General features: G+C 43.6%; 1 protein-coding gene across 7 annotated transcripts; it reads right to left on the bottom strand.

Annotated features, from left to right (window-relative positions):
- Window positions 1-536: 536 nt before the first annotated feature.
- On the bottom strand, window positions 537-16,712 carry LOC131684995 (dynactin subunit 1). 7 transcript variants are annotated; one of them, XM_058968310.1, is made up of 11 exons: window positions 16,558-16,712; window positions 16,219-16,432; window positions 16,028-16,152; window positions 15,722-15,748; window positions 15,291-15,359; window positions 5,070-5,144; window positions 2,818-4,697; window positions 2,596-2,759; window positions 1,536-2,251; window positions 1,338-1,477; window positions 537-1,276 (listed from the first exon to the last, which is right to left on the bottom strand). In XM_058968310.1, exons 2-11 carry the CDS (start codon window positions 16,393-16,395, stop codon window positions 816-818), a joined length of 3,834 nt encoding a protein of 1,277 aa, XP_058824293.1. In that variant the 5' UTR covers window positions 16,396-16,432; window positions 16,558-16,712; the 3' UTR covers window positions 537-815. The 7 variants fall into 7 exon arrangements, with proteins under 7 accessions (XP_058824293.1, XP_058824292.1, XP_058824294.1 ...); XM_058968309.1 differs by having other exon boundaries at window positions 16,219-16,465; XM_058968311.1 differs by lacking the exon at window positions 15,722-15,748 and having other exon boundaries at window positions 16,219-16,465.
- Between the last annotated feature and the right edge of the window lie 392 nt (window positions 16,713-17,104).

Consider the following 17,104-nt stretch of genomic DNA (forward strand, 5'->3'; position numbering starts at 1 on the left):
TGATACTCCCGGTTGCTCAGTCCGATTATGAGGCATATGCGTCGAAGAAATCAGACCATAGAGTGCTCGGATCAGAGCTTAAAAAATTGACATCCCTGCGTGAACTTGAAAGGAAACGAAAATCAATTCATGCCCGCTGCGATGAATGAAATTTTTGGCAAAAGTGCAGCAGATATAGATTAAGCAGTTCACTTATGCTCGAAAATGTAGAAGATGCCAACTTCTGCCTTTAAACCATCCACATAATAACAAATGAATGCTTTGGTTGGTGAAGGAATTTATATTTCCTCTGCATTCAAGCATTCGATTCTGCATGAAATTTTAGTCAGTTGGAAAGTTAAGGCTATCCACGTATTCCGGTGACAATACGATGGTATTAATCAGCACCAACGTGTTTATCATGCCCGAACATTGATGCTCAACGAAATACCCAGCACCGATCAGAGTTCGACGATAATTAAGATTTTACTTTTAATAAAAGCTTAAATACATTCTATATGGTCCTGGAGGTCGGTTAAAATGAGATAAAACAAAGATTTTTCTCGAAACGTTATATATTTTACGTTATGATTGCTATATAATTTATGCGTTGCATTGGATAAAATAAATACGTAAAGCATGGATTGGATTGTATTTTCAGAACGAACATGACTAATGGAATAAGAATAACTGTCGCAGAAGACATCGTTGATGCAGAACTGATGCCTTCGAATTGTTAACTAAGTATATAAAATATCAGTATTACAGCCAGCCGGGTAAGTAAGCAACTAGACTTGCCGCCATTGCTTGACTTACCTAAGTATGAAGCGAATCATTTATACTTTAATATTTGCCTTGAAAGCGGTTGCCAACTCCGTCGAAGGGAACACTGCAAAGTCCCCGCGGGTAGCACGGTGCGGGTTCCGGCTGAGGTATTCGTTCATGATCTCAAAAGCCAACTGTTCGGCTTTCGATTTAATTTCTCGCTGGTCCCGTTTCTGTTGATTCTCATGATCGATAATAGTCTTGGAAATATTGCCGTGTGCAGTTCGAGTAGCAGGTATCTCGGCTCCTCGCACCAGCGACATGATCCAATCATGCTTAACTTTGGTAACTGCTTTCTCCAGCTCTTCGATGCGTTCATCTTTCGGTTGCGGCACGTGCAGTGGTTCCAGGTTGGACAGGATTTTCTTGTACTCGTTTGCCTGTACCTTCAGCCGTTCCGAGCGTTCCTCCTTGAAGGCTTTCTTGAGCAACGAAAGCTCCTGGGCGATGTATGGAGAGCTTGCGGAAATGTCTGAAACATCAAATGTTAGTTTTATTATGTGTTATGATTGGATAGGCTTAAACTACGTTACCAAGAGCAGTTGTTGTCTTAAGATCACCCTTCTTCGAGCTGTACGATTTAAGTTTATCGCGAAGACTGGTTCTTTCATTTTCCAAAGAATCGATGTCGTTCTGCAGATGGTCCATTGTGTCTTCGAACTCTTTTTCTTTCCTGAAATCAAACTAAATCGATAAAATGTGTTTGATGTATATTGAATTCAAAAACATACTGCTTCAAGCGCTGGCAGACTTCGTCGTACTGTTTCTGTAGACGAGCTGCGTTCGCTTCGTGATCTTGCTGTAGCACCGATAGTTTTTTCTCGGCCAAATCTTTCCGAATTTGCATTTCCGATAGCTCGTTTTGTTTAAGTTTGGCAGCCAGCTTAAGCTGCCGGATTTCAGCCTCGCGGTTTTCGAGCGTGGCTGTTAGTGTCTTGGTTTCTTCCAACTGTTTCTTAACGGCTTGTGCACGGAGAATGATTGGAGCTACCGGTTTCTCCTCTGGTTTCGGGGTCGCTCCGGACATAATTTCGTACTCATGATCCAGCAAGTACTGGGCCAGCTGACTCATGTCCGTGCTAGTTTTACTCAACACTGTGCGAATGTTTTGCGAAGGACCCAAATCGTCCTGTTCGTAGATCCTTTCGCAAGCGTTGGACATGATGTCCCACAGTTTCTCGTGAGATACCGACACTTCCGTTTCCGAGTCGGCTGTCACCATCTGGATGACTTCCTTGGCACTGAAGAACATAACGCTCATCAGCCTGTTTAGCGATTCTGCGGTTTTCTTCAGATTCTGTAACGTGTTCATCGACAGATTACACTTGGTAACGCTGACATCCTGGGGCAAGCGGCGCTTGACCAGTTTGAGTTGCTGCTTCACCGATTCCACGTTCTGGACGATATATTGCATGAGGAGGCCGGAGTCGCTGGTTTCATCGCCGCCCTGTGAAGTTGAATTTGGTTAATAATATGATAAATTTAAACCTTTTGTGCCGTTGTATATGAATGCGGCATTCAAGTTGAAAGATCCCAGGAATGAACCATAAATTTGGCTAAACAATAATTTTTTAAACTACTTTACAAGCAGAAATTGTGTTCCACATGATATTCATTTGAACTCACGTCGTTTTGAAGATTGAATTGATAGTGCTACATAATATTCCATTTGTTTATTACAAATAAATTGTAGTAGGAATGGACACCCAGCGTACAGTATCCATTTTGTTATCCTTTCGCTAATATTATTTGAAATTCATATAACAGAACAAGTTATAAATTCACACTCACCTGAATCAGCGTTTTCATCACGGCCGCATCGGTTAAGATCGAATCACAAGCAGCCGAGATAGAAGCAGTGCAGTCCCGTACAATCTGAGTTTCGTTCAGTAGGTCTTCACCGGACAGCAGCACCAAGTACATTGCATTAAAGAAGGTGACGCATTTCTCAAGATCTAACAGAATAAACATATTATTTACACAATTTTTGTTTGAAATCGAAAACAAACTCACTATCGGTCGACGAGTTTTCGTCCAGTTGATTGGCCTTGAGCAGATCCACAATTTCGTCAACCATTTTCTCCTGGGCTTGCATTTCCGGCAGCGAGGATCCGATCTTTAGCAGCGTGTCCGGCTGACAGGCCGTCAAGCCGTACAGGAACTGGTGCATTATGGTTTGCAAATTGTGCACGTGGTGCAGCAGTCGCGAACGGAATCTAAACTGGTACACTTCGTGACCACTGACGATTGCAGTGCGGTCGATTTGTGAAACCGCTGAGAAACGTTCCCTAGCCTGACTGACAATGATGCCGGATTTGAATACGATACGTGACACCAGCAAAATTACGAGGATAGCATCGTGGTCACCACCACGTGCCATGAATACTTCCGGCATAAAGGCGGTCAGGTATTTGGCGTGTTCATTCGCCTGGGTTAGCTCGATCTGACGCAGCTGCAAATCGATTGCCCTTGTGAAGGCCTTAGACTCGGCAAACATTTGCTTAAAGTCGATCGTTTCCGTGATTGTATCTTTAACCACCTTACTAGATTCCTGATTAAGTTTCTCGCGTAATTCTTGACATTGATCATTCAGCCGTTGAACAAGTTCCCGGAATTTAAGAATGGTTTGATCGCGATCGACTATAGTCTCCAGAACTGCTTCCTTCTCGCGAACGGCTTCACGTTTAGCTGCGTGAGCCATATCCAATTCCTCGCGCATATCCATCTCCAACTCATGATTACTTTCCACCAGTTGTTCGTGTACCTCTTCCAAAGCTTCAAGTTCTGCTACCTCTTCCTCGAGAGCCTTAACTTTGTCCTCCAGCTCCATCTTCTTTTCAGCTAACTGTTCAACCATTTCCTCAGCTCCTAGAGCAGCATCAACCTGTTCCTGGAGATCACTGACTTGAGCTTCCAATTCATCAATCTTCCCCGAGAGCTTCTCTTTGGTACGTTGTAATTCGGCGACTTCTGATTTCTTGGTTTCCAATTCTTTCTCCAACTTTTGAATCTCATGCTTTTCATGCGCGGAAAGATCTCTCAAACGTACCAACGTCTCCCGCAGTCTCACATTGTGCTGCTCCAGCTGCTTGAACTCGTACGTAGACGTTCCAGTTCCGGCGCCATCTCCAATCGTACCACTATTGGCATATTTTTCTTGCATCTCCGTTTTCAAAATCTCGAAATCCAAAGTCAATTCTTCTATTCTCTCTTTAGCCGTTTCCAGCTCGAGTGCCAATGTGTCTGCCTTTTCCTCGGCCATCTCTTTATCGAGCGTGATCAATTCCACATTTTCCGACAGTTCAGCCATTTCTTCAATGTGTAAATCACGTGCTTCAAGTGCATCCTTGGCATCCTGCTTGGCCCGTTGATAGTCACGCTGTAACTGCGAATGTGCTTCCATGATTTTACTTTTGAACTCCACCAGTTGTTCATACTGGGTTTTCATCTTGTCAAACTCGCGAAGACGCTCTTTGTCCTCGGTACGGCGTAACTTAAGCGTCTCAAGTTTCTCCACCAGGTCCTTGTTTTGCATCTTCATGTCTTCAATCTCCTGCTGTAGTTGTAGCAAGTGAATGCGATCTTCGGTGGAGGGAGCCGGCGAAGGGGATGTCAGTGACTGACCTGGGGTAAACTGGGGCTTTAGCGTCTCGACGAAACCGGTTTCAACGAACGAAGCACGCTTGGAGGTTTGTAGTGATTCTGGTGGACTGATGTGCGATTTGTGTAGCGAGTCGTAGCGATCGCCTGTCTTCATCATCGTTGGGATCGATGACACCGGCGTAGGGATCGAGGACATACCGGAACCGCCGCCAGGTCGATCATTTCCTGGTGATGTTAGCTGAGTTTTGGAACCCAAGGAGCTGCTGCTGCGGTTCAACGATAAACGAGAACTGTTGGGAAAGAATGGAGCAATAAAATTATTCTGCTTTGGCAGGGTACAACTTTGCAAACAAACACAACAGTGTATCTCGCAATAAACTGCGGGAAAATACGCGTGATTTTGACGAAGCGAACAAGGTATAATACACAAATGAGGAATCAAAATGAAACGAGCTTGGAGTTGTTCGTTGTATTTACAGTTGAACACGTGCACAGAGCAAAAGGCAGGAACTGATACCATTATGGCTGACCTAATCCAGAATCGTCCTGTGTGCTTGAGATAGGATAATTCGGGACTAGAAGCCTGTCGTTTGAAACCATACATGTAGTAACGATAACGAAAAACACATCCAAGGACTGAAATTTTATACAAAAAGATTAACCTGGACGATGAGAGTGTCATGGTCATGGAGGCACGCTTCGACTGGGGCTGCTTGACGGGTGACTTACGGCGTACACTGGGCTCAGTACAGTTCGTTGACCAATGTTCCAATCAGGCCGGGGTCCAGGGATAGGGGGGTTATTTGATCAATCAATGGTGGTGGGGTCAGTCGTGATATGGGTGTAGTTAGTAGGACATCGTTTTGGGTGGGGTACAGCGATGAGAGAAAAATATAGAGTTAACACCATGAAAATGATAATGTTTACTATTATGCAATGATAGAAAATGTTTTCAGAATGGTTATCGTGAGTATGTTGAAGTTATGATAGATTCGATTGGCACAAAAAGTACATTGAAGTAATTATATACAAAACACATACATACTTTAATTAAGTTTTGTTTTTTTTTGTGTTTCGAATTCATCTCATCAGTAACTAGCACCATCTGGGTGTCTAGTTAGACGATATATGTAAACTAATACCCAAATTAGTACTAAATACTTGTTTTTCCGAAAACAAGGAAGCCGAAAATGATTGTTGTGGTGAGCTACGATAGCTTGTAATCAAAGTAGTGTTGGAATTCTAGAGGCATTTTTATACATCTTCAAAAAATGTGTTATCTAGCCTCGATAAAGATGATTAAAATCATCAAATACGATCAGAGACTGATTGAGATGACGAACTCGTGAGTTTCGCATGGTTCCAGATGTACTAACTTCCCTCGTAATGTTTAACAGAGAACGCCTTGGTAATCGAGGGTGCTTTGCTTCTCTTGGTATAGTGCTGTTTTTTGTAAGAAGAGGTTATCGGTTGTATATTTTTGTTGTAGCCCTGTGCGCGGGGCAGGTCGGGAGCCTTGTTGAATAAATAAAAAGGACACTCGCGTACAGACTACATAAAATACTTTTAATAACGAATGGTTAAAATAAAGAGCATGTGCTCAACGGACTGAACAAGTTGACTGACTTATGACTGACTGGTTAATGATGACTGGTTAAAAAGTGGTTTCTACTTATGGCGGCATCTCGGAGTGACAGCAAGACTGTCACTAGGGAGTGGCGGATGACAGGGCAGAGTTGCCATCGCTCCAGTTTAGTTGTCTCCAACATCTCCCCTCTTAATAAAGGTGGTACGGGCCAAACCACTGCGGCGCTCTTCGAGCTCTCGAAGATCGGCGTGGTAGTGCTGCCACCGGATCTGCTTCAACAGCTGACTCAAATTCGGAAGATGTTGCATGTGATGACGAAGACAGTGGAGAAAGTGATGAACTAACCACCTATTCAGGCGACTGATCACAACGAGGTGTCGACGATGCACATTGTGAGGTGGTTGGCTGCAGCGTCGACGATGACTGCGATGTTGTATCAGTTGGTAAGTTCGGCAGCTTCCACACGTCCAACAGAATATCCAAAGGTAACTGAGCATATCTGGTTTGCTGTCCTACTATGTCGGTGGTTGATCAGGTTACAGTTCGACTACGGAGTTGATTAATATGCGAACGTAGCATTCGACGGTCCTTCACCCAGATTTTGTACATCACGTCACCAATTCTTTCGACTATCACACCTGGAGATCATTTCCAACTGTTTCTTGCATATATTTTGGCAAATACTGGATCATTCCGACTGAAAAATCTCAACTGGCTGTGCTGCTTCTCGATTGGCTTTGTTTCAGTCGCAGGGGGCGGCCAAAGTAGTTCGAGACAGGTTCGGATCTTGCAACCGAACAAAAGTTCAGATGGAGATTTGGCTTCAGGAGCCGAACGGTTAGGTGTGCTTCTATAAGCGAGCAAGAAGGTATCCAACGCATCAGTAATTGATCCTCTCCCCTCTCGGATTTTTTGACGGAGCTTTTGAAAGTGTCCACAAAACGCTCAGCTTGGCCGTTGGATTGTGGATGAAAGGGGGCTGTCGTGATGTGCTCGATACCGTTGATAGTGCAAAACTCAGCAAATTCCGCACTCGTAAATTGGGTACCGTTGTCAGACACTAGAGTCACTGGCATACCAAGTCGAGCAAAAAGGACAGGATACTGATTGTAGCTGTAGAGGTGATTTTTCTGGTTTGCACAATCTCCGGCCACTCGGAGTACGAATCCACTGCGATGAGGTAATATTCGCCTTCGAAGGGATCGGCAAAATCTACGTGAACACGCTGCCATGGGCCGGATGTTTTCGGCCACGGTACGGGAGCAGCGCAAGGAGGGGACCTGGAAACGGATGCGCAATGCTGACACGCCTTTACATAACCAATGATATCATCATCTATGGAGGGCCAGTTGCTTCTGGCGATTGCTTTCATCCGCTGCATGACCGGATGTCCACTATGAAGCTGGTCCAAGCATCGTTTTCGATACGGCGATGGAATGACGAGTCGTTCAGCAAACAGAATACACCCATCGACCACAGTAAGTGACTCCTGCCTGGAGTGAAACCGCTTAAGCTCCGGATCGACGGCTTTTGATGAAGGCCAACCGTCTTGGATGTACCGGAAGCCTTTGCGAAGCAGTGCATCAGCTTGGGTACTCTGTGCTACGACTCTAAAACTGAGAGATAATATATTAACAGTATCAGCGGCTACTGACCTTACATCTTTTTCGAGGATAATGCTCGCAATGACGTAATCTTCCTCTGGCTTAACGTGCTGGTTGATTAGACGAGATAACACGTCAGCGTTGCCAAACTTGTCGGTTGGCACGTACTCAATGTCGAAATCGTACAATAGCAGATTGAGGGCGAAACGTTGCAACCGGTTTGTCGTATATACCGGTATGCCCTTCTTAGAACCAAAAATTCGAAGCAGCGGAGTGTGGTCGGTTTGTAGACGGAATTTCCTACCGAAAATCATTTTGTGGAATTTGATGACTGCAAAAATGATTGCTAAACCTTCGCGATCGGGCTGGCTGTAGTTTTGTTCCGCGTTCGTGAGTGCTCTGGAAGCATGCTGAACAACCTTGATGGACCCATCGGGGAATTTGTGACTGATGGTTGCTCCGAGGCCAACGGATGATGCGTCAGCTGATACTATAATGTCCTGTTCCGGATCGTAGTGTGTCAGCAGAAGTCCCGAGGAGAGAATGTGTTTGAATCGCTCGAACGCTTGCTGGTACTCCTGATTCCAGACGAACTTTGTCTCCAACTTCAGCAAGTTGTCGAGCGAATAGCACAACTGTCGCATATTGGGCACAAACTTGCCGTAATAATTGATTGTCCCAAGGAAAGAGCGAACACCTGAAACGTCCGTGGGAGGAGGTAGCTTGGTTATTGCTTCAACTTTTACTGGATCAGGTTGTAATCCACGTCGGTCGAATATTTGGCCCAAATAGCGTATCTGTTGCTTACTGAAGCTGCACTTTTCGGCTCTGATGGTAAAACCAAAATCCTGAATCCGGTGAAGAACCGCTTCCAAATTACGGTCGTGCTCCTCTTGTGTTTCGCCGCCAACGATGACGTCATCGAGATAAACAGAAGTGCTCTTAAGGCCGGCTAGCATGGTATCGATGCGCTGCTGAAAAGCTCCAGGTGCTACCTTTACACCAGGTGGAAGGCGGTTGTAGTGGTAAAGACCACGGTGTGTGTTAATTGTCAGCAAATGACGGTACTGTTCATCGATTTCCACCTGTAGAGAAGCGTCCGAAAGATCAATCTGGCTGAATATTTTGCAGTTAGCCAGCTTGGCAAAGATGTCTTCCGGGAGTGGCAGTGGATACTGATGAGGCTGCAAAGCGGAGTTTAGACCTGTTGAATAGTCTCTGCAAATTTGGATGTTGCCATTTGCTTTGCGCACTATACGAAGATCGGCGCTGCCCATTCTGAATAATCGACCGGTGTGATGATATTGAGTTTTTCCACCCTGTCCAGTTCCTGGTCAACTGCGCTGTACATTGCATACGCCACCTGGACGCTTAGCACAAAAAACAGGCTTGCACTGTTCTTTTACCTCAAATTTAATTTTGGTCCGGTTGCATAACCCGAGCTTTTCGCTGAACACTTTTGGGTAAGTAGCTTTGAAAGTTGCACTGGTGGACGGGATACTAGTAACTTGGCAGCAAAAAGTATCCACAAATTAAAACTATCGACTAAATCAGATCCAAGCAGGTGTAGTGTTTTCTCGGTGACACAAATTATCTGCGTGCGTGTGTTTTCGCCGATAGTGATGTCACAGTTAAATTCACCATCAAGTGGCAAAATGTTTCCAGATGCTGCTTTGGCTTTTACTGTTGCTGGTGACAAACATGGGCTGCCAATTTTCTTCCAGATCTGTGTAGTGAAATGCACCGCAAAACCAACACGGTGCATCAGGTTTTTTTTCTCGTGTCGTTTGCAGCACGCTTCGAAGATGGCTGATCCCGTTTATTGAACCGTTTATTACAAGATCGCTGCTTAATGACATTTACTTGACCGAAACATGTGGCTTACTCGATCATAGCATTGTCATGTTTGAGGTTAAGAAGACGCTGGCATTCTTCCGCTAGCTGCTCCAACGTGACGCCATTGTTTTCCTCAATCCTGGAAAGCAGCCGCGAACGGGTTTCTGCATCGCTTTCTGCTTTCAGTCCGCAAACGTAGGCCAAGCATTTAAAGTGCTCTTCCGATAGCTTTCCCAGCTCAAACTCAACGCAGGATTTATTAACACGGCAAGCGAAAGCAATATGATCTTCAGTCGGGTGCTTGGCGATTTGCAAGTTCTATACCGCCTGCTTATTACTGACTCTTTCGACCCAAATAAATTTTTCAGCTTCGCTACTGATTGGGCAAAGGTGTGTTCGTTCGGAAGTTTGGGTAGAATAAAAGAAACATACCTTTCGTGTTCAACTGCGCCCAGCTTTCGCAGCAGTAACCTGACTTTCGTTTCGTCGTCCAAACGAGCGGCATCTTTCTCGAATAAATCTTTATGCCGGCTGTACCAAGCCGCAAACGTGACGCTATTGTCAGCGTCGTAGCGAAATTCTTTCACGTTGTCTGCCAAAGAGTCAACAATTTGCTCTGGGTTGGGTGGTACTTGTACGTGGATAGATGAAACTGCACTCCGGAAAAATGCTTGCTGCTGCTCGTCGTTTTGCTGCTGCCCGCTGGAGAAACTGTGCCATTAGCTGCTGGTGTTGAAACTGCTGTTGCTGCATCAGGTGCATGAACTGCACGATGAGCTGATCTGCTGTTGGTGGGACCTGCTCCCGGTCATTATCATGTGGAATTTGACCATTCTCCATGCTTCTTCTCCGTTTTTTACACGGGGGTGACGGAATTTTGAGGTTACTTTTCGTGAATCGAAATTTCACCAAATATCCGCTAATATACTCGTCGCCACTGTTGTAGCCCTGTGCGCGGGGCAGGTCGGGAGCCTTGTTGAATAAATAAAAAGGACACTCGCGTACAGACTACATAAAATACTTTAAATAACGAATGGTTAAAATAAAGAGCATGTGCTCAACGGACTGAACAAGTTGACTGACTGGTTAATGATGACTGGTTAAAAAGTGGTTTCCGCTTATGGCGACTAAAGGCCCTAGTATAAAGGTACGCAAAGAGTGTGCAGAAATAAAGGCCCTAGTATAAAGATACGCAAAGAGTGTGCAGAAAGTGAAGCCGAAAAAAGTCTACCTATCGAGCAAAATTAGAATCCAACTTTGCTGCAGAGGTATCAGAGATGTATTCCAATTGTGCTCGATAGGTAGGCTTTTTTGACTTCACTCTTTGCGCAACTGTTCTCTATAGACTGCGATGGCGACATCTCGGAGTGACAGCAAGACTGTCACTAGAGAGCCTAGCGCAGAGAGTGGATGACAGGACAGAGTTGCCATCGTTCCAGTTTAGTTGTCTCCAACAATTTTAATATTACTTAAGGGGTTATACCACTGTAGCAATAAAAAAATCGAAATGTGTTTTATTGGTCTAAAATGTTCTGGAAAAGTGGAAAAAGTAGTTTTAAGTTCTAGGTTAAAATGGCGGGAGATAGGTTTCCGGTCGTGGACCATTTCCAAAAAGAGGTGTCTACCGGAAAAAGTTGCACGGCCGCCATCTTGTGACAAATGTATTCGAAAAAAATATTTTTTATGCTTGGCAGCTAGTACTATAAATACCATTTAACAAGGTCTCGATGCACCTCTTAATTGCGTCTAGAAAAAAATCTGAAATATGCTTATTTTTTCGTGTCTCTACTGTGGTGTAACCCCTTAAAGATTCAATTGAGAGCGCTTCAATAAGCGGTCATCTTGGAAATCGAAAAAAGCAGTTTTTTCCGAAGACTTTGAAGTTGAACTAATGGTTTCATCTCAAACGTCAATGTCCGACTTTTTTTTGATTTCGTCCCACTGTGCACCGTTGGAAAAATCTTTATGAAAATGAATCATTGGTAGATTAATAATGATTGATTTTCATGAAGATTTTTCCAGCGGTGCACAGTGGGACGAAATCAAAAAAAGCCGGACATTGCCGTTTGAGATGAAACCATTAGTTCAACTTCAAAGTCTTCGGAAAGGTTTCATTTTTTTGGGGCACTTTTATATAATGGTGGCAATTTTTTATTTAAGGGGATATATACTAAAATGAAAAAAAAACTTTTTCATTAATTATTTAAATGGTAAGATGTCTATGGAAAGTTTGTAGAGGAACTATTTTGGGGAAAATTTGTTGAAGATACAAAATGTCCATCTCTTCAGGGAAAAAAGTTGTAAAGTGAAACAGATGTACATGCGACATACCCTCTTAAACAGTTTTTTGCTATAACTTTTTTTTATTTTTGTCATTAAAAATGCTTCTACGTAATTTTGGTTTATTTAAGCAAAACAAAAAAGCGTTCTCCAATTTTTTAATATAAGTACAACCTTTCAAATGCAATCAAAATTATAAATTTTCGTTTGCCTCCTTTTGGGATATCGACATTTGAAAAGGGCGTATTTTTCAGTGAAAATTATGCATAACTTTTGAACCAGACAAGATAAAAAATTTCTTCCTTCAGCATGCCCCTAATCATGCTCTAAAAGTACACAGAAGAGTACTTTTGTGAGAAAAATCTTACTAAAAAACTGTACGGAGAAAACTGTTTTTTGAGAGACACCCGAAGTTATGACATGGAGCTCACTATAAAAGAAAAACTGTTTGAGATACAAAGTTAGAATCTTCAACAAAGTTGCTCAGAATTGATTGTTCTAGAATGTTTCAGAAGAAAGTATCATTTTATCTCAACTAGAATGTGAAATAATTTCTACAACTTTGACATTTTAAGGACCACCCTAAAACCGTTTCAGCGAAAAGATGCAATTTATCACACACAATAAATGTTTCTAAGACACCAAATCTCTAAATCTAAAGATGAAAGCGTAATTAATTGTTTCCCGCTAATTTCGCTTCCTGGACCACTGTGCATTGGTCGGGAGGGGTGTGTCGTTTTCAACAGGGATTAGCAAAATATAAGAAGAAGTCAGCTGGCGGGTCCTATCCTAGGTCAGAACATTCCTTGGTCTGTAACCGTGTGAACCCCCGGAGTTCGCTTCCGGTTCAGAGTTACCAAACTCCATCACGGTCAGTTTGTTGTTGCTCGCCTATATCATCAACTGTTGGTGCGTCTCCAGAGCTGGCGTATTCGTCGATCGCCGGACGCGATAACCTCCTCTATCCCTCCGCGGAACCAGCGCATCCGGTTGTTACCTTCGACTATTCTAAACCAATTCTCCTACTCTTAACGGTCTCGGCTCACCGAACCACTTGAAGAAATGTACTCTTAGACCTAACGTTCCCATATAATGCTGGCCAACTGGTACGAACGCTAGAACGCATCTCGAAGCGCTAGTGCTGGATAAGTTGGGGGAAGATTCACGCAAAGCTGATTTGGGGAGAGCCCCCGCAAAAAGTGGTTTGAGTTGAGGGCCTCCGCTTTTTCAGTCTGTTGGGACACGTACGTTAGCGGACGTAAGTTTATTATGTCTTCCGCCTCAACAATTACCGTCTGGAGAATTTCGTCCTTCAACCGTCTCCCCTCATCAAGCGCCACGATTGCCTCCATAACCGAGTGAACGAGATCATCCCGTACGCCTCTCACGTGAGGAGCCAAGCGGGGGATTGAACGTCCACTTCGTTCTCGCACTAGTCAGCAGATCCACACAATCTTCTTGCATGATTATACCCCATTTGACATAAAGTCATTTGGCATAAGGTCCTTTGGCATAAGGTCATTAGGCATAAAAGTCATTTGGCATAGTCATTTGGTATAATGGCCATTTGGCATACAGGCCATTTAGCATAATGGTTATTTGGCATAATCACTGCACTGAAACGAATACTTTTCACAAAATCAAAAAAAATCACTATAAATAAATTAATAAAATACTTGCCGCCGCCTAATGTGGCTACGCCACATCGCTTTCCGTCCGTGCTGTCCGACTTCGCTGCCGCTCAGTCGGACTTAAACTAGCTATAGCCCCTATGTTTGAGTAATCCGGGCAAACGAGTGGATTACAGGTTTGCTTGCAAAGTTCTTGCGCTTCCGACACTATAAATAAATTAAAAAAAAGACTTGCAGCCGCCTAATGTGGCTACGCCACTTCGCTTTCTACCCATGTTCATGCCAAATCACCCTTATGCCAAATGACTATTATGCCAAACGCACGTTATGCCAAATGGTCATTATGCCAAATGGTCATTATGCCAAATGGTCATTATGCCAAATGGCCATTATGCCAGTTGACGTTATGCCAAATGACTTTTATGCCAATCGACTGTATGCCAAACGGGCTTATGCCAAATGGCTTTATGCCAAATGGCCTGACACCTTCTTGCATATCTTAGACAATTCTTACCAGTTCCTTCCTGGTCCCTAGGAAGTTCGTCCTATTGTCGGGCAGGAACTCCATCGGCCAACCTCAGCCACCAATGAACCAGTGAATCGCCATCAAGCGCGACCGCGTAATCGGTCCGCAGGCTACCTCCAGGTGCACTGCGCGGGTTATCAAGCAGGTGAACAGTGCGATCCATCTCTTCTCCGTTCGGTGTCCTACAGTAACATCAAATGGTCCCAAATCATCGACATCCGTGTAGCTAAAGGGGCGAAGATTCGATGTTAGCCGCGGCACTGGTAGCGGAACCATTTGTGGAACTAGAGTTCGACTTCAAAACTTACACCATACGCAAGACGACGACACCTTCCAGACTGCTGCGAAATGGAGAACAGCTGCTTCAGCTCGCTCTTCGCTGCCTGTCGGTATACTTAACCGCTCTTCTCGTGGTAATGCTGAACAAGTCAGCTGCGTGGTTCTATGCTGCTCTGCTTTCTCAGCTCTCCCTCCATTCGAATCAATCCGTTTTTATCAATCAGCTGAGTAAGTTTGTAGAGAAGACTGGACTTCTAAATCGCCAGCTATTGGCTCACCGGACGATCTTTGTTCCTAACCAGTACTTTCAACTCATCGATAAAACCTGTACCATCTTCATCAGCCACAGTTTCGCCTTCTCGCACTTGCTTGGCTGTAGCGCCAGACGTACTGACAGCCTTTTACTCATTCGTCCACAGTTAGACGTGAGCAGGATTACGTACGCAATCGCCTCACCAGCACTGTCCATTTAGAAAAGCGATTGGCGTCCACGATAGCCTGTACCACTTTTACGTCGTGCAGCATCAAATGAACCCGAAGTCAGTTGAGTGCATCTCGATACCAAATGAACCCGAAGTTACCCACGGGCTGTTGGGGTGCATCTCGATACTTTTACCACAGATCCGCTACATTCAATCACGTAGGAACCCCCCATCGCCAATCTGTCAGCTTAGTCATGCTAAGCATTTCGCAAATGCGAAAACCGATAAATTGCTTATAGCGGCGCTGATCCGACCGAATCCAAGACAACACCACTTCTGCGTCGATCCAGCACACCACTCTACTGATCTGACAAGTTGTGAATCTTCTTGATAGTTCGTGACAATCTCGCCACAAGAATTGCTGCCAGGAGTTCTAAACGCAGAATTGGCAGCTGTTGGGAAGTCTTCAGTGGAACACAGTCACACTTAAAAAAAACAACTATAGCTGCTAGCTTGACGGTTCCCCATTTAAAATGAATTTAGTGTCATTATATTCGACTTAAAAAAAAGAATTTATGAGGTTGCTGTTCCGGAGACAGCATAATATCGTATTATGTTGAGCTTTAAACCTAACGATGAATAGTAATTAGGAATTACTAGCAATGAAACGAGCGAAATATGTTTCAAGCGAGTACCTATTTGGAAAGAAAAACTTACGCAGTTGGTTTCGCTGCAAAAGAGGTCGTCGAGCCGGGCATAGACGCTAGCGACCGAACAGATCCGGCACTACGTTATGTGTGTTAGCATGTACGAAAAGTATATACGAATTAGGTAAACATCGTACAGAAGTCTTAGTCAACATTTTAGGCTGAAAATGCGTTTACTATATGCTACATGATAAATAAAAACAGCAGAAAACGAAATGATATAAACAGAACAGGAAAAACAACAACACAAAATTCTAATCACTTGTACAGTGGCAATGCAAGATGTGCGATCTAGCTAGATGCGTTATGCTCCAGAGGAACTGATTGGACGGACTGTTGCAGATGCTGGCTATCGTCTAAAATGACAGTGGAATGGCAATGATTCAATTTGGCCGCTCGCGAAAAGCTGGTGATAGAAAAACCAAACTGCTGAACACTTACTTCGGTTTAGAGAGGACACGCTTAGCACTAGCGCACGAAGGGCGATAGATTATTTGGGTTCAAATTTGACAATAGAGTAGTAAACGATTCATCAAATAAGATAGCAGAGAATACATAGAAATCAACCAAATAATGAATATTCAACAGCACACAATTGAGTAATATTTAATATGAGAAAAGAATGAAAGAATTATAAATATGGGAGTTACAGAAGTTTGTACTAGATTAGGAGGAAATATTAGTTTTTACTTATTATTAAATAGGATAAGTTACGTTATTTTGCCATGCATTTAAACATTAACCCACCTGCTTAACCGCGACCGTGGCTTTTCCTCGGGTGTTTGCACCTCCCCGCTTTCGATCGGATTGCCAGCGTCGTCCAAAAATACTAGCTGCGTGGGACGAACGAACATGCCATAGTTTTCCTCGCACTAAAATAGGTTTTCTGGTTATGAATGCTGATCCCCTGAAATGGTTTAGAAATTGCATTTCCTTACCGTAAAGTACGTCATATTCCTAATCGATCCGTTATTTTTCCCCTTCGGTTCATCGAGTATGACGCCAACCCATTTGCCATTCGCAAATGAGGTCATTCCTACGTAGGCAATCGAGCCCCGTACATCTTTGCCGGCGACTTCGATTCGCTGGCCAACTTTTAACAGCTTTTCAGTCATCACACCCCCGTAAGAATTTTGGGCTAGTAAAGATGTGCTGTAATTGTTTCCTTTGTTGTTACTATTTTTTCTGTTGTCGGGAACGTATAGGCAAACAATATTGATGTCATCAGTGTTCTGATCGAACTGCTCCTAAACCAAAGACACTTCAACAAATATTACCTAGTAAATTGCAGCTGATGATTATATTCACTATTCTTTTAGTTCAAAATAGTAAAAACTCAATTATTCACGAATAATGATTACAGAATAACATTAGCGCTTATTGAAAATTTTAATATCGAATGAAAAATCCGTGTTGTGTCAGTTTGTTGACAGTTCACGATTTGACAGCCAATCAACGGTGCGTTGGATTGTGGATATTTTAACAAAAAAATTCTGACAACCACCTGTTGTTACGCGGTTTCGAGCGTCACTCGCGTATCAAACTGAAAGGAAATTTTTCATAGGGCCCCAATGTAACGACCTATTTTTTGATGTTGAATATTTTTCGAAGGGAGTTTTTGTCCAGATGCGCGCGAATGACTTCTGTGAACTTACCTACCAAAAAGCTCACCTACCAAAAAGCTCCCCTACTAAAAAAGCTCACTGAATACAGACTTCCACCTTAAAAGTGCTTTATAGATAAAGCTCACAGCCTGGTGGCGGGAATCGGAACTACTGGAGTTGCCATAATTATCGAGCAAATAAACTGTTTTTAAATTTTGCA

Source organism: Topomyia yanbarensis, chromosome 2 (genome assembly GCF_030247195.1).
Source record: "Topomyia yanbarensis strain Yona2022 chromosome 2, ASM3024719v1, whole genome shotgun sequence".
Classification (NCBI taxonomy): domain Eukaryota; kingdom Metazoa; phylum Arthropoda; class Insecta; order Diptera; family Culicidae; genus Topomyia; species Topomyia yanbarensis.

Excerpts from the sequence above, each read along its gene's own strand:
- LOC131684995 (XM_058968310.1), bottom strand. The coding sequence starts at position 16,395 with ATGACTGAAAAGCTGTTAAAAGTTGGCCAGCGAATCGAAGTCGCCGGC. Across the intron at positions 16,153-16,218 it reads GGAATATGACGTACTTTACG|TGCGAGGAAAACTATGGCAT; the intron begins GTAAGGAAATGC and ends AACCTATTTTAG. Across the intron at positions 15,749-16,027 it reads CCACGGTCGCGGTTAAGCAG|TGCTAAGCGTGTCCTCTCTA; the intron begins GTGGGTTAATGT and ends TTCGTGCGCTAG.